The 22,084-nt window shown below is 47.0% G+C and overlaps 1 protein-coding gene across 1 annotated transcript in view; it reads right to left on the reverse strand.

The window, feature by feature from the left end:
* The window catches only part of VWA1 (von Willebrand factor A domain containing 1), a gene marked incomplete at its 5' end in the record, with an annotated part of 72,197 nt that overhangs the window by 23,750 nt on the left and 26,363 nt on the right, over positions 1-22,084 (reverse strand). Inside the window, 3 exons of the mRNA XM_082273970.1 lie at positions 2,743-3,018; positions 6,529-6,801; positions 20,247-20,519. Coding sequence (XP_082130096.1) covers positions 2,743-3,018; positions 6,529-6,801; positions 20,247-20,519 — 822 coding nt within the window. The remainder of the gene's footprint in view (positions 1-2,742; positions 3,019-6,528; positions 6,802-20,246; positions 20,520-22,084) is intronic.

Raw genomic sequence — 22,084 nt, forward strand, 5'->3', positions numbered from 1 at the left:
GCCAGCCACAGCATTGCCCCCAATGATTGCAGAGTGCCAGCCACACATTGCCCCCAATGATTGCAGAGTTCCAGCCACACATTGCCCCCAATGATTGCAGAGTGCCAGCCACAGCATTGCCCCCAATGATTGCAGAGTGCCAGCCACAGCATTGCCCCCAATGATTGCAGAGTGCCAGCCACAGCATTGCCCCCAATGATTGCAGAGTTCCAGCCACACATTGCCCCCAATGATTGCATAGTGCCAGCCACACATTGCCCCCAATGATTGCAGAGTTCCAGCCACACATTGCCCCCAATGATTGCAGAGTGCCAGCCACACATTGCACCCAATGATTGCAGAGTGCCAGCCACACATTGCCCCCAATGATTGCAGAGTGCCAGAACACAGCATTGCCCCCAATGATTGCAGAGTGCCAGAACACAGCATTGCCCCCAATGATTGCAGAGTGCCAGCCACACATTGCCCCCAATGATTGCAGAGTGCCAGCCACGCATTGCCCCCAATGATTGCAGAGTGCCAGCCACACATTGCCCTCAATGATTGCAGAGTGCCAGCCACACATTGCCCCCAATGATTGCAGAGTGCCAGCCACACATTGCCCCCAATGATTGCAGAGTGCCAGCCACACATTGCCCCCAATGATTGCAGAGTGCCAGAACACAGCATTGCCCCCAATGATTGCAGAGTGCCAGAACACAGCATTGCCCCCAATGATTGCAGAGTGCCAGAACACAGCACTGCCCCCAATGATTGCAGAGTGCCAGCCACACATTGCCCCCAATGATTGCAGAGTGCCAGCCACACATTGCCCCCAATGATTGCAGAGTGCCAGCCACACATTGCCCCCAATGATTGCAGAGTGCCAGCCACACATTGCCCCCAATGATTGCAGAGTGCCAGAACACAGCATTGCCCCCAATGATTGCAGAGTGCCAGCCACACATTGCCCCCAATGATTGCAGAGTGCCAGCCACACATTGCCCCCAATGATTGCAGAGTGCCAGCCACACATTGCCCCCAATGATTGCAGAGTGCCAGCCACACATTGCCCCCAATTGCAGAGTGCCAGCCACACATTGCCCCCAATGATTGCAGAGTGCCAGCCACACATTGCCCCCAATGATTGCAGAGTGCCAGCCACACATTGCCCCCAATTGCAGAGTGCCAGCCACACATTGCCCCCAATGATTGCAGAGTGCCAGCCACACATTGCCCCCAATTGCAGAGTGCCAGCGATCCCCCCGCACTTACCTCTCTCGCAGCTTCTCTTCAGTCCCCGGCTCCATGCGTCTCCGAGTCTTCAGTCCTCCCGCGGCGCCTCCTCCTCGTCCAATGGCACGGTGTTTGCCTTTCGGCCAATCAGGAAGCGGGAGGACCCGCTCCCTGATTGGCCGGGAGGAGGATCCGTGTGACAATAGCGAATTCTCATTCGCTATTGTCACAGAATGGGCGGGTCGGGCGCACTGCTGCTCCCTGGCCGCCACGTCTGCGGCTGTGCGGTCCGAGCGCGGTACATTCAATTGTACTGCGCTCGGACGCGCCACGGCTAAACTGGGGGGGATTTCAGCATACCCGTCCCCCCCGCATTATTTCCTGGGGGGGATGTGTCCCCCCCGTCCCCCCGGTTCCTACGCCCATGGCCCCCGGAGGCGCGCTCCCACTCCCGAGTGGTCACGGACCCCCCCCACGCGCGTGTGACCGGCGGACCCAATCGTCCGCCGGTCACTCGCGATCGCCGCTGCAGAGGGAGAAAGTCAGGCGGCTAGTGTAAACAAGCCGCTTGTCATTCTCCCCGGTGTATGAATGATGATCATACGGTTCTACTATGTAGAACCGTTGATCACTGTTCATACATCTGAAGCCACAGCCAATCACAGTTAGAATCACGCCCCTAGGGACACACATAGCCCCTCCCTCTAAAAAAAAGTTAACCCCTTCACTGCCAGTGTAATTTTACAGTAACAGTGCATATATATAGCACTGATTACTGTAGAAATGTCACTGGTAACCCCAAAAGTGTCAAAAATGTCAGTCAAGGGTCCGATCTGTCCGCCGCAATGTCGCAGTACCGCAAAAAAAAATCGCAGATCGCCGCCATTACGCGTTAAAAAAAAAAAACAAATAAAATGACAAAAATCTTTCCCTTTGTTAGTAAACGCGATAACTTTTGCGCAAACCAATCAAAATACGCTTTTTGCGATTTTTTTTTTACCAAACATATGTAGCATAAAACAAATTGGCCGAAAATGTTAAAAAATTTTGATTTTTACATTTTTTTGGGGGAATTTCATATAAAAAAATGTGAAAAATATTGTTATTTTTGCAAAATTGTCGCTCTTTTTTTGTTTATAGCGCATGATCAAAAAAAATCGCACAGGTGATAAAATACCACCAAAAGAAAGCTCTGTTTGTGGGAAAAAAAGGACGTCAAATTAGTTTGGGTACAGCGTCGCACGACCGCGCAATTGTCCGTTAAAATAATGCAGTGCCGAATCGCAAAATACCCCCTGGTCAGGAAGGGGGTCAAATCCTCCGGGGCTTAAGTGGTTAAGAGAAGGGGAATCCCCTCTCAGACAGATGTCACTGGAACAGGTGTCCCTATCGAAGATTTACCCCCATGTCTTGTTCTAGAGACATTGGGTATTTTCCCATCACTTACTGTCTTGGTGACAAGAGTCACCAGACATCAGTAAAACCTGACAGTGGTTTTGACAATAGGTATACTTGTATCCAGCTTACCTGGAAGAGTGGAGACCTGGATTGTTACATCCTGGATGTCTGGAGCATTGGACTCTGGGATAAGGGTGACTCTGTAGGTGTTATCTGGGGTTAGGCCCTCAATCAGAACTCTGTCCTCATCTCCTGTCAAAGTTCTCCGAAGTATTTGCCTTGGATCTGATGTTGGTGCATACTGTACAGTATAACTTCCTGAATCCCCGGGCAGCCTTGACCATGTTATTAGAAAACTAGTTGAGGTTATGTCCTTTACCTGAAGATTTCTTTCCTGGACTGGGTCTACAAAAAAACACCAAGATACATTTAGGAATCATTCACAAAGGTGATGAAAATAGGCAGTTGGGGTCATGTCTTACAGCTTCCTGACCTCCTAGCAATGCCACTCATATGTGGGACTAAGGGACCCTGCGCTTATGAAATAAGTGAAAAAGTTCTTTTTAAGTGCTGTTAAATAAATAAGTGTTCAATTAGAAAGCTGCTAGCTGCAGTGAAAGGTGCATGTGCTCTTTTAAGACTGTAAGATGTGGGTGCAGCGCTGCTTTAAAAATATATATAGATAATTCTAATTGTGATTAATATTCCAAAAAAATGATACAATCATAAAATCATCAAATTATACGCTTCCTCCAAATAAATATATTGTGATTAAAATAAATGTCCATTGGTGCATCCTTCCAAAATAATGTATCCTTCCTCCGTATTCATAAAGTGCTTGAGTGCTCAATCTGTGCTGTGAGCGGGGTTTCCCCCTTTAAATGTCTACTTACCACCAAGTAGATATAAGCAGGCATGAAAAATTAGGCTTTACACTCAGCTTCTCCAATCAATAGGGAAGGATTGTTGCTGGAAGATCAAGACTCATCCCCCGTGTCCTCAGAAAAGAAATCATTCATAGTGAAGTTTGTTTAAACATCACATTTATTGGGTGTACAACAGGGGTTTATACTCACAAACATCACACATAAGCATGCAAAGATAAGACAATCGGCTCGGCGGTGTGCTGCTCCCGCAGCGTACGATCCTCAGGCCGGAGATCACGTGGTACTCGCTCTACCTATCGCTAGACGCGTTTCGCTGTGACACACAGCTTCATCTGTAGCTGACATGTGAGGTGTACCACTCGATTAAGTGTGCTGCATTGCCACTCCTACTTTCTTTCCAGTCCGCAGACTGATACATTTAATTCTATATGTTGCAACTAATATGTACATCGGAGTGGATGCTTGTTGTTACAAACAATGATAATGTAGTTTAAAAACAATGGTTATCTTTAATTGATTTTAAAAGTTGTTTAAAAGTTGTTTAAAAATTGTAATTGTAATGTAATGTAATTGAGCCCTTATTTTTAAACAACTTTTAAACAACTTTTAAAATCAATTAAAGATAACCATTGTTTTTAAACTACATTGTTTGTAACAACAAGCATCCACTCCGATGTACATATTAGTTGCAACATATAGAATTAAATGTATCAGTCTGCGGACTGGAAAGAAAGTAGGAGTGGCAATGCAGCACACTTAATCGAGTGGTACACCTCACATGTCAGCTACAGATGAAGCTGTGTGTCACAGCGAAACGCGTCTAGCGATAGGTAGAGCGAGTACCACGTGATTTCCGGCCGGAGGATCGTACGCTGCGGGAGCAGCACACCGCCGAGCCGATTGTCTTATCTTTGCATGCTTATGTGTGATGTTTGTGAGTATAAACCCCTGTTGTACACCCAATAAATGTGATGTTTAAACAAACTTTACTATGAATGATTTCTTTTCTGAGGACACGGGGGATGAGTCTTGATCTTCCAGCAACAATCCTTCCCTATTGATTGGAGAAGCTGAGTGTAAAGCCTAATTTCTCATGCCTGCTTATATCTACTTGGTGGTAAGTAGACATTTAAAGGGGGAAACCCCGCTCACAGCACAGATTGAGCACTCAAGCACTTTATGAATACGGAGGAAGGATACATTATTTTGGAAGGATGCACCAATGGACATTTATTTTAATCACAATATATTTATTTGGAGGAAGCGTATAATTTGATGATTTTATGATTGTATCATTTTTTTGGAATATTAATCACAATTAGAATTATCTATATATATTTTTAAAGCAGCGCTGCACCCACATCTTACAATGCCACTCATAATTGTTAAAACAGGGAGTGAATAGAAATGTACACACCAAAGTGTTAGGCTCCTTTCACACGGCCGCTCCGTGTGAAAGGTCCGCTGCGGGACTTTTTTTTTTTTTTTTTCCACGGAGCGGATGACATTTCTGTCATCCGCTCCGTGTGCCCGCATATCATCCCATCCGTTTGCGGATGATATGCGGACATAATGTAAGTAAATGGCACTGCGGATGTCAGCGGATGACACCGCTGACATCCGATTTTCCTTCCTTTCCGTTTTTTACACGGAAGGAAAAATGGGGTTCTGTTCCATTCGTAAAAACGGAACAGAACTGACAGGAGGAAAATCGGGTGTCAGCGGATGGTATTCCGCTGACACCCGCAGTGCCATTCACTTACATTATGTCCGCAAATCATCCGCAAACGGATGGGATGATTTGCGGACACACGGAGCGGCCGTGTGAAAGGAGCCTAAGTGTTGCTTTGCAAGGCACTTAAAGACTTGTGCAACGTATTCAAAATGCTCAATAACTCTATAGGCACATTACTGTGTCTTAATGGCTGCTTAAAAATTCAACATCTGAGTGAACTTTGTGAAACACTAATCACTGTATCTCCTTACAATTATATGAAACCTAAAAATCTTTCAGTAAGGCCCCTTTCACACTTGCCGTTCCGTCGGCAGACTCCGTTTTTCTCAGCGGGGGATCGATCCGCCGATCCTTGCTGAGCAGGCGGATGGCAGCTCTGTCTCTGCACTGTGTGCGGAGACAGAGCTGTCAGGTCCCCGCTCTTCTCTATGGGGGAATCGGATGAGAACGGACTACCTGTCTGTTCTCATCCGATCCCATACGATCCGCCAGACGGATGGAAAATAGAGTTTCCATCCGTCTGGCTTTGACGTACAGTATCAGATCGGATGTCAGCGGACATGTCTCCGCTGACATCCGATGCCCCATAGAGATGCATGGGGCATCCGTTCAGATCCGCCTGAAAAACTGACAGGCGGGTCTGAACGGTCCCCAAGTGTGAAAGGGGCCTAAGCCTTCACTTAATGTCATCATGTTGCTTTCATTTGGTAGCGTTTATTATTTGTCCTAAAGTGTTTGCAAACCTTCGATTTTTAAATAAATTAAAATTAAAAAAGATACCTATATTTAACTGCTCTGTGCAATCGTTTTGTGCAGAGCAGCCCCTATCCTCTTCTTCTCTGGTCCCTCCTTTTCTGCTTCCAATGTCTCATTCATAGAATGCATAAAGGTGAAAAACCATGAGGCTTTTGAACCATTTTAAAGTCTCAGGTTTTGCACCAGAGATTATGGCTGCACAACTATACCCTTGTTCAATGCAGCTTCCATTGAAGCAGAAGTTTGAAAACAGGGTCAGTCCCTGAGATTGCCAGCTATGGCTACTGGTTCAAGCTTCCTTGCTCCCTTGTTATCTCTACTGCCTAGTAGCTCTTGCCAGACTAAGCATATCTGCCTCTAGTGACGTGCAATGAATTAGAAGGGGCACAGTGTTTTTAAATATGGAACACAAATGACCCCATCTAAGGGCTTCATGTGGTTCTCCTTTGTTCAAGCAAACTACATACCATCCAAAGTGAAGTTTCCAACCCCAATAGTAAGGATACAATAGTCTGATAAACAGTGAATAAACCTTACCTATTTTAGTGGACACCATGATAACGTCAGGTTGAACATGCTGGGTAGAGTGAGGGAAGAGTGTGATCCGGTAAGTGGTATTTGGCAGTAGACCACTAACCACTGCACCAGTCTCCACGCCATAAAAAATCTTCTGTTGTGTCAACCTTGGGTCAGAAATTGGGGAATACTCCAGAACATAATGTTCTGGATCTCCAGGCAAACGTAACCAGATCAGACGTAAGCTTGTAGCTGTTATATCAACTGCTTGAAGATTTCTAGTTTGGACAAGTCCTGTGAAAAACAGACAATACCAGATACAGTGCTGTCTGTAATTTATATGAAATGTCATAAAAACAAAGAAAATTGCAAAGAAAAGAACATTTGATGCTCTACTCATGGGTTTTCTTTGCCTTTCTGATTTTAATCACATACAAGTTAAATAGACTCTTTGCAAAGCTCACTAAAGAAGTTAGGAAACACATTACCTTATGGAGTGGGTTATGTTGAAAGGACTGATATAACTATTAATTGAGATAGTTTGCCTGCAATATACAGTATCTTTTAAGTTGAACACATTAACGAGATTTAGCTGGCATCTACTTAACCTAAATGTGTCCAGTTCCCTCATTACATTCTTAATATTTAAAAGATGAGCCTAATGAAGCTGATTTTAACGTACTTCAGTTGCAGTAATCCTGCAGGTGAAATCGGATAATAATATGTATCCCAAACAGGGCCGCTGATAGGGGGGGACCACCAGCCCTCTTGTAGGGGGCCCGAGCACACAGGGGGGCCCACACAGAGAGGGGGATTAGTGATGGACAACAAATACAGAAATCTTCCTCCAGCACCTGAATCTGATCTGTCCCTCTCCCTGCTATCAGCTTTTATCTGCTGAGAAAGAGATAGTCATCCCTCCCTAATCCCCCTCCCTGTGTGCCCCCCCCCCTCCCAGCACTGGCTCTAATGTTATCTCTGCTCAGGAGTAAATTCTAACTTTGTTTCTCTTTCTCTGTCTCTCTGATCACTGAGCTCCAACTGCCCAGCCTGTATATTTATCTCATCTTCTTTTTTATTTAACATCGTTTTTTTTTTAGATTTAGCAGGAATTATGCGAGTTATGTTATATCTGTGTCTGATAATAGTGATTTTGTTGTAATTTTAGCTAAACATATCTTTAATATTTTCTTGGGGGGGCCCTGCCAGGTAGTCTGTACGGGGCCCCGCGATTTCTAACAGCAGCCCTGATCCCAAGTGGTATCCCAGTGGTCTTCGGGGACCACTAACGAGGCATGTTTTTTTTTGATCTCTCCACAAATTCACAGGTAAAATAATTAGGTTCTTATTGCCAATAGATAAGTATATGGGTGGTGTCAGCAGACTAAATTTGATCAATAGACAAGCTGGTGGGCTGAACCAGCAGACGGATAGTGGGCAGAACAATCACAATCACAAGTACAGAATGTATGCTTTAGTCTTTGTTATGTACCCATTCTCCTGAGGGAGTGTGGATGGCCAGTTAATTATGACGTAAGTGGGCCCCCTTTTTATTCGTTAAACATCAGTAGGAATATCATGCTTAAATCCTACTTTGTGGTGAAAAAAATTATAGAATTCACGTCACTAAATAGCTAATAACAATGACGATTTTTATTACAAAGGTGCAGTGGTCCTTGAGTTTTGGGGGCACATTGAAAATACAGTTTTTTTTATTGCTAACTGTTTTCCATGGGGAGATTCGGCTTCACTTCATGTCCTGGAGACAATGCAAGAAGTGAAAGAAAAGAAGCTCCCCAAAATAGAGGAAAATTCCCTCTTAGACAGTTGTCAGTGGAAAAGATGTCCACATTGGAAGATCTTTCCCACCTCCAGTTACAGTGTGTAAAGTTTGGGGTTGTAGAGCTGAATATTAGCGCCCGCTAGTGAGTACAGTCCACACCAGAAATTACCATTTAAGGCCTTGTGGGCCCACTTTTATTAAAAAAAATTTCAATAAACTTCCAGAAACGAAAATCAATAAACTTTCCTCACGGGGGTTTTCAGCATTTCCATTCAAAGAAAATACACTTTCTCTGTCGCTCATTGACAGACGCAGTCCTCTTTGGTTCATATCAAATTGGGTTATACTGCCCTCTACAGGAGAAGGACACTAGGCAGAAGAAAACGTTCTGGCCCCACCTTAGGGGCAGTCCCAGAGGGTATATCCTCTCTCTCTCTGCTACAGGATGTTAGTTTTTTTCTGTCTAGTCAGGAGTAAGGACCTAAGTTCCTTGCTGGGATCTTTTGGTCCTGGCAAGATTTTTTTTAGATAAATCCTTTTTTAGTTAGCTTTTTTCTCCAGTTTCCTGTGAGATCTTCAAGCAAATTATGCCGGATCTGGGCGACGGGCTGGATGTTGAGATCCAGTGGTCACCCCAGCCGGCCTACAAGCGCGTGCAGACTCCAGCTCCGCGCTGGATCGGCCGTGACACATTCAAACAATTATGCTGGAGCTGGGCGACGGGCTGGATGTTGAGATCCAGTGGTCACCCCAGTTCAGCCTACAAGCGTGTGCAGACTCCAGCTCCGCGCTGGATCAGCCGCGACACACTCAAGCAATTATGCTGGAGCTGGGCGACGGGCTGGATGTTGAGATCCAGTGGTCACCCCAGTTCAGCCTACAAGCGTGTGCAGGCCCTAGCTCCGCGCTGGGTCGGCCTGCGACATAGTCCCGCTGGACGGGGACTGGCCTTGCGAGTGAAACATCTCGCTAGGACGCCTACAACCAGTCGGAATCTGAGTCATGGCGTCCGCATTGGTTGACAGCCCCCCACCTCGGTGGAGAGGGGTTCTGTTAAAAGGGGGTGCCCGTCGGTTCCGGTATGGTGAGTAGATGTTCCCCCTTTCCCCCTGTCGGGTTTTCAGGATGGATACGGGCCCCTCTGTGGATGGTCAGACCCTTTGATCCTAAGGTTCCCCCTCTGTCCTATGACATGTTCACAGATCCTCCTTTTGAGAGTGTGATTTGGTGAATAGGAGTTACACTCCAGCAGGCTTGGTTTGGGAGCTGACGCTCCAGGAGCCTTGGTTTGGGAGCTGACGCTCCAGGAGGCTTGGTTTGGGAGCTGACGCTCCATAAGGCTTGGTTTGGGAGCTGACACTCCAGGAGGCTTGGTTCGGGAATAGAAATGTACACACCAAAGTGTTAGTGTTGCTTTGCAAGGCACTTAAAGACTTGTGCAACGTATCCAAAATGCTCAATAACTCTATAGGCACATTACTGTGTCTTAATGGCTCCTTAAAAATTCAACATCTGAGTGAACTTTGTGAAACACTAATCACTGTATCTCCTTACAATTATATGAAACCTAAAAATCTTTCAGTAAGGCCCCTTTCACACTTGCCGTTCCGTCGGCAGACTCCAATTTTCTCAGCGGGGGATTGATCCTTGCTGAGCAGGCGGATGGCAGCTCTGTCTCCGTGCTGTGTGCAGAGACAGAGCTATCAGGTCCCCGCTTTTCTCTATGGGGGAATCGGATGAGAACGGACTACCTGTCTGTTCTCATCCGATCCCATAAGATCCGCCAGACGGATGGAAAATAGAGTTTTCATCCGTCCGGCTATGACGGACAGTATCAGATTGGATGTCAGTGGACATGTCTCCGCTGACATCCAATGCCCCATAGAGATGCATGGGGCATCCGTTCAGATCTGCCTGAAAAACTGACAGGCGGGCCCGCAAGTGTGAAAGGGGCCTAAGCCTTCACTTAATGTCATCATGTTTCTTTCATTTGGTAGCATTTATTATTTGTCCTAAAGTGTTTGCAAACCTTCGATTTTTAAATAAATTAAAATTAAAAAAGATGCCTATATTTAACTGCTCTGTGCAATCGTTTTGTGCAGAGCAGCCCCTATCCTCTTCTTCTCTGGTCCCTCCTTTTCTGCTTCCAATGTCTCATTCATAGAATGCATAAAGGTGAAAAACCATGAGGCTTTCGAACCACTTTAAAGTCTCAGGTTTTGCACCAGGGATTATGGCTGCACAACTATACCCTTGTTCAATGCAGCTTCCATTGAAGCACAAGTTTGAAAACAGGGTCAGTCCCTGAGATTGCCAGCTATGGCTACTGGTTCAAGCTTCCTTGCTCCCTTGTTATCTCTACTGCCTAGTAGCTCTTGCCAGACTAAGCATATCTGCCTCCTCTAGTGACGTGCAATGAATTAGAAGGGGCACAGTGTTTTTTAAATATGGAACACAAATGACCCCATCTAAGGGCTTCATGTGGTTCTCCTTTGTTCAAGCAAACTACATACCATCCAAAGTGAAGTTTCCAACCCCAATAGTAAGGATACAATAGTCTGATAAACAGTGAATAAACCTTACCTATGTTTGGGGTTGTAGAGCTGAATATTAGCGCCCGCTAGTGAGTACAGTCCACACCAGAAATTACCATTTAAGGCCTTGTGGGCCCACTTTTATTAAAGAAAATTTCAATACACTTCCAGAAACGAAAATCAATAAACTTTCCTCACGGGGGTTTTCAGCATTTCCATTCAAAGAAAATACACTTTCTCTGTCGCTCATTGACAGACGCAGCCCTCTTTGATTCATATCAAATTGGGTTATACTGCCCTCTACAGGAGAAGGACACTAGGCAGAAGAAAACGTTCTGGCCCCACCTTAGGGGCAGTCCCAGAGGGTATATCCTCTCTCTCTCTGCTACAGGATGTTAGTTTTTTTCTGTCTAGTCAGGAGTAAGGACCTAAGTTCCTTGCTGGGATCTTTTGGTCCTGGCAAGATTTTTTTTAGATAAATCCTTTTTTAGTTAGCTTTTTTCTCCAGTTTCCTGTGAGATCTTCAAGCAAATTATGCCGGATCTGGGTGACGGGCTGGATGTTGAGATCCAGTGGTCACCCCAGTTCAGCCTACAAGCGCGTGCAGACTCCAGCTCCGCGCTGGATCAGCCGCGACACACTCAAGCAATTATGCTGGAGCTGGGCGACGGGCTGGATGTTGAGATCCAGTGGTCACCCCAGTTCAGCCTAAAAGCGTGTGCAGGCCCTAGCTCCGCGCTGGGTCGGCCTGCGACATAGTCCCGCTGGACGGGGACTGGCCTTGCGAGTGAAACATCTCGCTAGGACGCCTACAACCAGTCGGAATCTGAGTCATGGCGTCCGCATTGGTTGACAGCCCCCCACCTCGGTGGAGAGGGGTTCTGTTAAAAGGGGGTGCCCGTCGGTTCCGGTATGGTGAGTAGATGTTCCCCCTTTCCCCCTGTCGGGTTTTCAGGATGGATACGGGCCCCTCTGTGGATGGTCAGACCCTTTGATCCTAAGGTTCCCCCTCTGTTCTATGACATGTTCACAGATCCTCCTTTTGAGAGTGTGATTTGGTGAATAGGAGTTACACTCCAGCAGGCTTGGTTTGGGAGCTGACGCTCCAGGAGCCTTGGTTTGGGAGCTGACGCTCCAGGAGGCTTGGTTTGGGAGCTGACGCTCCATGAGGCTTGGTTTGGGAGCTGACACTCCAGGAGGCTTGGTTCGGGAGCTGACTAATTAGATAATCATAGAAAGTACTGGCATGTAGGTAAAAGGTTAAGCACCTACCCTATGCAGAGTGATGCAGCACAGGGGCTACCGCCATCCTCTCGCAGGCTGCACTTTTCAGGCCGCCGCCAGCCTTCCATAGCCGTCCACAGGCCGCCGCCAATCCTCCGGTAGAAGCCACACAAGATCGGCAGGCCGCCGCCATCTTGCTGCAGGCCGCACAGATCCCGCAGGCCCATAGGCCGCATAGGAACCGCCATTGTTTACACAGGCCGCCCGCAGGTCACGCAGGCCGCCATATTGCCGTAGCCTGTTGTCTCCTGCATGGGGGTGGCCATGTTTGATGTACCCAGCTACCTCAAGGAGTAACACTGGGAACGCCGGAAGGCGTGTATAGGGGGCGGAGCCACTTCCTTTACCCGGGAAAGCTATCACAGGACTTCCTGGTCTGCTTAGCGCTGGGAGCAGTTTGGTAGAAGCTTCTCTGCATCAGGTGGTGAGCCCTTGGGGTCTCTCTCTCTCTTTGTGGGGGTCCAAAGCAGGTACGCTTAGGGGCGCTATTGCGCTGGGGGATTACACATAAAAAAAAAAAAGAGAAGAAAATATTTTTATTTTTCGTTTGCAAATTTTTTACTGGCAAAGTGTCCGGGATTAGCAGGGACCCTGCCACACATGTATCCCCATCTGATCCCCTCGAGGTGGCTGCAGGACCCTCCAGTTCCCCACTTTCAATTGATGCATTATCAGCGGTTTTGGAGTCTTTTGTATCCCGAGTGGAGGTGGCCTGTCTGGAACGGGGCGCAAGGAAGCGACCCCCGCCTACCCCTATTTCATCTGAAACTTCAGATTCTGAGCTTGTCACTGCAGCTGCAGGTCCCTCATCTGGGACTTGTGTTTCGGGTACTGTCTCCTCAGACAGTGAGGAGGACGTTTCGGCATCCGCCATAGCTCAAGAAGAAGCGTTGGTGAATGCACTAATTGTATCTGTCCGGGAAACCTTAAGACTTGAGGTTACACCGGCGGAAGTAGCTGATACTGAGATTCCTTTTGGTACTAATAAACCTACCAAAATGGCGAGAGTGTTCCCCTTGCCCAAATGTTTTGGTAATATAATTAAAGAAGAATGGGGTCGTCCAAAAACGAACCCCTGGTATTTCCTAACGCATGAGTTAGGCGTTATCTGTTTGAGGAATCCCTCCTCAAGAAATGGACAGTACCACCTGTGGTGGATCCACCAATTTCCAGATTAAATAAAGCTACTGTTATCCCATTGGAGGACGCTCCGTCCTTTAGGGATCCGGTGGATCGTAAGGTGGAAGCCATGTCTCGTTCCATCTTTTCCCTGATTGGGTCAGCTTTTAGGCCAGTGATTGCAATTGGTTTGGTTTCACAAACATTGACAGAATGGACCAAGTTGTTACGTCGGGACTTAGAGGGGAGAAGCATCCCCCCGGCAGTATCAGACCTGCTGGAGCAGATGATACAAGGGTTACAATTTGTCTGTGACGCTGCTCTGGACGCCACTCCATTGTTGGGGCGGGCTTCGATTTCAGCAGTGGTCCTCAGGCGTGTGCTGTGGTTGAAGTGCTGGTCGGCGGACCAAGGTTCCAAAAAGACTTTGGCTAATCTCCCCTTTCAGGGGGATCGCCTATTTGGGGCCAACTTGGATGAGATTATCAAGGATCTCACTGAAAGCAAGAGCACCTTTTTGCCACAGAATACTAAGGGAAAAGGACCTCGTCAGAGACGGGGGCCTTCCTTTTCCGCTCATAAAAAGTTTTTTCGCTCCGCGGGGGCGGGCGATAAGGCAAAGCCCTCCAAAACTCCTGCAGGAGGTTTCAAGGGGCGCTGGTCGGGTAAACAAAAGTCCGGCTCTTCCAGACCTGAAGATAAGACTACTAAAGCCTGAAGGTGCGCCCCCACCCATAGCTGGGGTGGGGGGACGTCTTCGCCGGTTTCCAGATCCATGGCTTTCCAGAATCCCGGACAAGTGTGTTTGCGAGGTCATACGGTCAGGATACAAGATCGAGTTTCAATCACTCCCACCGGTGCGATTCTTCCCTTCCAATATCCGACTATCCCTGGATCGCTTAGAAGCTTTGCGGGGGGCGGTCACGGATTTAATGCAACAAGGAGTGGTGGTCCACGTTCCTTGGACAGAACGTTTTCAAGAGTTTTATTCGAACCTTTTCACAATACCCAGAAAGGAGGGCAAGGTGCGTCCAATTCTGGACTTAAGAGCACTCAATCTTTTTGTCAAGGTACAAAAATTCAAGATGGAGTCCATCCGCACAGTAGCGGCCTCCCTACATCAGGGGGATTTTTTGGCGTCCATAGACATCAAGGATGCCTATCTTCACATTCCCATCAGCGTTTCCTGCGTTTTTCCGTAGAGGAGAACCATTATCAGTTTGCGGCGTTACCCTTTGGTCTCGCCTCGGCTCCCCAGGACTTCACAAGTGTGTTGGCCCCAGTGTTGGCGCTGTTGCGACAGCGAGGCATATCGATTCTAGGTTACCTAGATGATCTTCGGCTCCGTGTGGAGTCCGTAGACTCTGTTGCTAAACTTGGAGATCACCATGATCTCTTTGCAAGAGTTCGGGTGGCTGGTGAACTTGCAGAAGTCATCTCTGGTTCCCACCAGGAGGCTGGAATATCTGGGTCTAATTTTAGACACATCCAGGGCAAAAGTGTTTCTCCCTGTGGAGAAACTCCAGAAGATTCAATCAACGATTCAGTTGTTACTATCCAACAACTGGCCTTCCCTTCGGACTTGCATGAGGGTCCTGGGTTTGATGGTGGCTTCCTTCGAGGCAGTACCATTTGCCCAGTCCCATACCCGAATCCTTCAGAGAGACATTCTTCTCAAATGGAACCGGAATCCAGATTCCCTGGACAATCGGATCCGACTGAGCGAGCGGACCAGGGAGTCTCTGGTCTGGTGGCTTCGGTCTCAGATGCTCAGCCAGGGGAAGTCATTTCTTCCAATATACTGGACGATTGTCACCACGGATGCCAGTCTATCCGGGTGGGGAGGAATTCTCGGCAAATTATCTGCTCAGGGGCTTTGGTCCCTGGAAGAGTCCAGGTTACCGATAAATGTATTGGAACTAAGAGCGATCAGACTTTGTCTGATTCATTGGACCGAGCAGCTCCGGGGCAGCCCGGTGCGGATCCAGTCGGACAATGCCACAGCAGTGGCTTACGTCAATCACCAGGGGGGCACCAAGAGTGTCCTGGTGGCCATAGAAGTGGCCAGCATTCTTCGTTGGGCGGAACGGATTGTTCCAGCTCTCTCTGCGGTATTCATTCCGGGGGTGGAGAATTGACAGGCAGATTATCTCAGCTGTCAGATTCTGGATCAAGGGGAATGGTCTCTTCATCCAGAGGTATTCCACCAACTGTGCCTTCGTTGGGGCACCCCGAATGTAGATCTGTTGGCATCTCGGCTCAACAGGAAAGTGCGGAGATTTGGGGCTCGCTCCCGCGATCCTCTAGCAGACGCCGCAGACGCGCTGATCACCCCGTGGGGGCAGTATCAGCTATTGTATGCCAGTTATCCTGGTAGCTCCGGACTGGCCTCGTTGGGTCTGGTACGCCGACCTGGTCAGGCTGGTCGCAGACGTTCCTTGGCGACTTCCTCTCAGGGAGGATCTGCTGTCGCAGGGACCGATCTTCCATCTTGCTTTACGATCACTGGCTTAATTGCCTGGCTATTGAGACCCAGGTGCTGAAGGACAAGGGGTTGTCAACTTCAGTGATTCCTACTCTAATTAAAGCAAGGAAAGCGACTTCCATAAAAGTCTATCATCGCACATGGAAGTCTTATATTGCTGGTGTGAATCCCTTGGGTTCCCTCCACGTTCTTATTTGGTGGCCCGAATATTGGCTTTTTTGCAAAAGGGGGTTGAGCAGAAACTGACCTTGAGCACTATCAAGGGTCAGGTTTCAGCATTAGCAATCTTCCTTCAGAAGCCTCTGGCTACTCATTCCTTGATGCGGAGTTTCATCCAGGGAGTGCGACACCTGGCTCCACCAGTGCGCGCACCCTTTCCGCCCTGGGATCTTAATTTGGTGCTGTCGGTTCTTCAGAAACCTCCCTTTGAAGATATCAGGGAGATTCCCTTGCTTACTTTATCCCAGAAGGTGGCCTTCTTGGTGGCCATTACTTCTGCACGCAGGGTGTCAGAACTGGCTGCATTATCCTGTCGTTCCCCATATCTGGTGGTTCATAGGGATAAGGTTGTTTTGCGTCCAAATCCATCCTTTCTGCTAAGGTGGTTTCAGAGTTTCAGTTGAATGAGGACATTGTATTGCCTTCCCTGTGTCCTAAGCCCAGTCATCCTCGAGAATTCGCTTGCATTCCTTGGATGTAGTTCGGGAGATCAGGGTATACTTGAATACTACGGATTCATTTCGTAAGACGGATTCACTGTTTGTGATCACGGATGGCCCTAAGAAGGGGTTGCCTGTTTCTGCCGCGACCATCTCTAGATGGATCAGACAGACTGTGGTATAGGCTTATTCTATTTAAGGGTCGGGATCCCCCGTTCCCTGTTAAGGCGCGCTCTACTCGGGCGCTTAGTGCTTCCTGGGCCTTCTGCCATCAGGCGTCAGTGGTTCAGGTTTTCAAGGCGACTACTTGGTCGTCGGTTCATACCTTTACAAAATTGTATAAGGTTGAGGTGCTGGCATCGGCGGATGCCTCTTTTGGCCGCAAGGTTCCTGCAGGCCGCTGTTTGAGGAGACTATTGGTCTACCTCAAGGGTTTGTTGGGTTTTTCACTTAGGTCTCATCTTTTTGTGCGATGAGTCCCTTGATGCTTCTGGTTGGCTCCGGTTGGGCCTTCTGGATTTTGATTTCTGTTCCCACCCCTCATTTGTGGCACTGCTTTGGGACGTCACAATTTGATATGAATCAAAGAGGACTGCGTCTGTCAATGAGCGACATAGAAAAATTGATTTTTGTAAAATCTTACCGTAAAATCCTTTTCTCTTAGCTCATTGACAGACGCAGTACCCGCCCCTCTATCTTTGAGTTGGGTTGGGTTAAATTCTCTGACACTGCTTTGTGACATAACTAACATCCTGTAGCAGAGAGAGAGAGGATATACCCTCTGGGACTGCCCCTAAGGTGGGGCCAGAACGTTTTCTTCTGCCTAGTGTCCTACTCCTGTAGAGGGCAGTATAACCCAATTTGATATGAATCAAAGAGGACTGCGTCTGTCAATGAGCTAAGAGAAAAGGATTTTACAGTAAGATTTTACAAAAATCCATTTTTTAGCCTCATGGCTTACACATACCGCAGTGCAGCTCAGGCCTTCCACTTTAGGCTCTGGTCTGTCTCCCACAGACCATTTCTTTGCCAACACTTTCCATATAGACAGCAGCCCCTCTCTGCTCTGACACTCAGGCTTGGGTCTCAGTCTGTTCTAGTACACACATGCACTCTCTGGCTTCTCCCCGACACACATGGACTCCTCGGGAGGGTGGAGCCCAGAACCATGGCCAGGTTCGCATTCGCAGGCCTGGTGGGCTATGGGGGGGGGGGGGGTAGCGTTTACGACCCAGAGAAAAGGCACCGATTGGCTGCCTTCTGGGGGCGTAACCTGGGCGCAGGAAAAAGCGCTGAGCCACCCCCACCTTCGTGATATCCTGGCTGTGATTGGTCCAATCTCCAGCCTGGACCAATCATCATCCAGGACATCGCTGACTCGCAATCGTCAGTCACGCACCGTCACCGCCAGATCTCCTTCCCGCCGCCCGGACCGGAAGACAGAAGACTGAAGAGGAGGACGTCCACGGCGCTGCTCGTCTCGGTTCCCGGAATCCCGCCATCCCGCCATCCCGCCGCCGTCAGAAGGTAAGTGATTGAAGCCGACCTGTGCCATTCCTATGCCATCACCTGTGCCATGCCTATGCCATCACCTGTGCCATGCCTATGCCATCACCTGTGCCATCACCTGTGCCATGTCATCACCTGTGCCATGCCTATGCCATCACCTGTGCCATGCCTATGCCATCACCTGTGCCATCACCTGTGCCATGCCTATGCCATCACCTGTGCCATCACCTGTGCCATGCCTATGCCATCATCTGTGCCATGCCTATGCCATTACCTGTGCCATCACCTGTGCCATGCCTATGCCATCACCTGTGCCATGCCTATGCTATCACCTGTGCCATCACCTGTGCCATGCCTATGCCATCACCTGTGCCATGCCTATGCCATCACCTGTGCCATCACCTGTGCCATGCCTATGCCATCACCTGTGCCATGCCTATGCCATCACCTGTGCAATGCCTATACCATCACATGTGCCATGCCATCACCTGTGCCATGCCTGTACCATGACCTCAAAGTCATGCAATTTTTTTACCGCGTTTTTTGCCGCGTTTTTTGCCGCAAAGCAATACCTATTACATTTTTCTTTTTGCGCCCCCCCAAAAAAATTTTGAGCACCAGCCGCCACTGCATGTGATCAGTTATGATTACAGCCATTTGATGGCTTGACAGTTTGGTTATATGCAGTTATCATTCACAGCATGCCTTAAATATTACTGCTTTGTGAAACATTTAATAAAGAGTTTACAATTCGTTTTTTACAACTTCTGAAGAACCACTGGGTGGCAATGTGGCAACTCATTTTTAATCTAAGTATTCTGTGTCAAGTCCTTGTGTTACTTATGCTGGCCATACATTATCCGAAAAATAATTGGATCTGGTTTTCGAATAACCAACACTCAGCCGTGAGAGCAAACAATAGTGCCATCATGTAATGACTGAATTTTGATTGATAAATCGTTCAATGGATATAAATGAATCCGTTTTTGTTCATCTTGTCACATATGCCCAGTGCAAACAGATCAGTTCATAACAGACGAGAAACAATAACCTTTCAATGTATCGTTCGTTCGGTAGAATTTTCCAACCTTTTCCTTCGATTTTTCGGCTCTGAAAAGTTCAAACGGATTTTCTATTTGTTCCCATTAGCTGGACGAAAAAACGAACAAACGAACGAACAATGCAAATGACAGATTTTTGAATGTTTTTCAGCTATGGCCAGCATTAGATCATGATATAGAACATTTTTATGGACTTTTATTTACATTAGACTCATTGAATAGGCTACCCTCCCCACTACTGGCATAAACATTTAAATTCATACAACAATGCTTTTACATAGAAAGAGGGTGTCAACATCCATTCGATCTTCGTTCAGGTTACCCTTTTCTTTACCAGCATATACAACAATCTTACTGTGATTGCAGTTTTGCATAATGCTCTGGTAGATGGTGCCACCATCCCTTCAAACTTAACTGGAGGGGGATTTTGGTATGGGGTTGTTTTTCACGGGTTGGGTCTGGCTCCTTACTGTAGTTCCAGTAAAGGGAACACTTAAGGCGTCAGCATACCAAGACATTTTGGACAATTTCATGCTCCCAACTTTGTGGGAACAGTTTGGGGATGGTCCCTTCCTGTTCCAACATGACTGCGCACCAGTGCACAAAGCAAGATCCATAAAGACATGGATGATCAAGTTTGGGGTGGAGGAACTTGACTGACCTGCACAGAGTCTTTTGTCTGCAGCTGCTTTCTCGCAGGGGCTTAGTGACTCTCCTGGACAGGATGCATGGAAGCCTAGGAAACAGTACAGATGGTGCTGGAACCAACAAAAGAGACCAGCTTAGATGCTGCCCACAGTGTTGCTGGGTTGGCTTAAAGGTTCTGAGACTGAAGCAGGACATGGATCTGATGTAGTTTGTAAGTGATCTACTTGGGTATCTGGAATCCTTAACCCTCACCTTCCTGTGCGATGACCAATAAAACTTCTAAATTGACAGAAAGTGACTGTTTTATTCCTCCATTTTTAGCAATGGACTCAGCCCAGGGGTGAAATGCTGGCCCACCCCTGTCTCTGAGGGCACCACCATGCCTCCAGGGTTCAGGGGATGATACATAATTTAATTAAAAAAAAAAACATGTTCAGCAGTACTGAGCCTCATGAAATATAGAGTCTGGGAGGTAAAGAATAGTGAGCACCATAAACTTTCAAACTGGTAAGATAAAAAAATAAAAACGATTTGATGTGTAGCCCACTCGAGGCTAAATGACATAAAATAAATGGTATACAGTGTGTAAAAGAAGCAACTCATGCCTAGCAAAAAATGTAACAGCAAAAAATGTCATCTAGGATTCAATTATATTACCTGGAGGAGTGGAGACCTGGAGAGTTTGTGATTGGCTAAACTGCACATTGGACAGAGGGATAAATGTGACCTCATAGGAGGTGTTTGGAGTTAAGTCTCTGATCACTACACTGGTCTCTCTGTATAGAAACATCTGTGATATCACTCCGGGTTTAGAAATGGGAACATAATTCACAGTATAACTCCCTGTGTCCCCTGGCAGTGCCAACCAGGTCAGGAGAAAACCTGTTGGTGTTACATTCAAAACCTTCAAATTTCTTGCTTTCATCAGATCTGTGAAAAATGAGATGTATGCATTATTAATGAGTAGGGAAAGAAATATTTAGATAAAAACTGTACTAGCTGTGCATCAATTAGAAAACTCTGATATTGTAGAACGGGAGATCCTCTGTGTGAACCATCTTATGTTCTCATTGGGGGGTTTCATATGGGGGAGTGTCCCTAGCCATATAACCATATTCACAGATAACGTTGTTACCTACCAATAAAATGTAATGAGCGATTGTATTACTATGCTGTATTAAGATTTTCCTATGTCACTTACATTATCTATGTGAAACTTGACTGTTACTATGTTGTATTTGGGATAACAGATAACTACTGTTCTTGTTTATATGTTTTTCTATGCAAAAAACTCAACAAAAAATATTTAAAAAAATAAATAAATAAAAAAATTAGAAAACTCTGTAGATTTCCATGCCATGTATGGATTTTTGTCTTCCCCTAGTAATCTAACCACTTACCGCAAAGTGACGTAGGACTACGTCGGCAAACTTTGCGGTAGTATACCGGTTTGATGCCTCTAGCTAGAGGCATCATCCCGGTACCGTGGTTTAGAGCCAACGGTCGGCTTTCCGTCGGTAACGACCGATGCGGCTCGGGAGCCGCATCGGTCGTTACCTGGGTGAGCGGGAGAGGACGTCCCCCCCTCCCGCCGCCTTCCGTGACATTGCTCGGGGCTCCCGTCCCACCGGGAGCCCCGAGCACCCAGCCGGTACGTCCGCCAGCTGGATGAAGTCCCGATCAATGCCGGAAACGGCTTAGATCGGGTCTCCGATGACGTAACCCCGGAGGCGGCGTCCATGACGTCACTTCCGGGTTACTGTGCTGCAAAAGGCGGCAAATTTAAAAAACGGCTGTATGCAAAAACGCCGTTTTTGGCGTTTTGCATACATGGAAGTGTAGTGGAGGGGTCTAGGGTAAAGAGTACCTGTCACTGCATATTGGTGTCACAAGGGATGTTTACATTGCTTGTGACAGCAATAAAAGTGATCAGATTTTTTTTTTTTTAAAAAAACTGTAATAAAGGTAAAAAAATAAATAGGAGAAAAATAAAAAAAAATTTTAGCCGCCCCCGTCACCGTTAACTCGCGCACAAAAAAAAACTTATACGGAAGTCGAGCCGCGAATGAAATCGCAGTTCAAACCACACATGTGAGGTATCACCGCGATCGCCAGAGCGTGGGCAATAATTAAAAAAAAAAGAGCTACACTCTAACTCTAAACTGGTAACTGTTAAAAAAATGTAAACGTCGCCTATTGAGATCTCTATTGACCGAAGTTTGTCGCCATCCCACGGGGGGGGGGGGCGCAATTTTAAACCGTATCATGTTGGGTATCTATTTACTCGGCGTGACATCATCTTTCACAATATACAAAAAATGGGCTAACTTTACTGTTTAGCATTTTTTAAATGCAGTGAAATGTGATTTTTCAAAATTTTTCCAAAAAAAATGGCGTTTTAAAGACCGCTGCGCCAATACCGCGTGACAAAAAATATTGCAATGACCGACATTTTATTCTCCAGAGTCTTTGCTAAAAAAAATATATATATAATG

The sequence above is a fragment of the Pelophylax lessonae genome, assembly GCF_965119305.1.
Source record: "Pelophylax lessonae genome assembly, chromosome: 12".
In the NCBI taxonomy this organism is placed as follows: domain Eukaryota; kingdom Metazoa; phylum Chordata; class Amphibia; order Anura; family Ranidae; genus Pelophylax; species Pelophylax lessonae.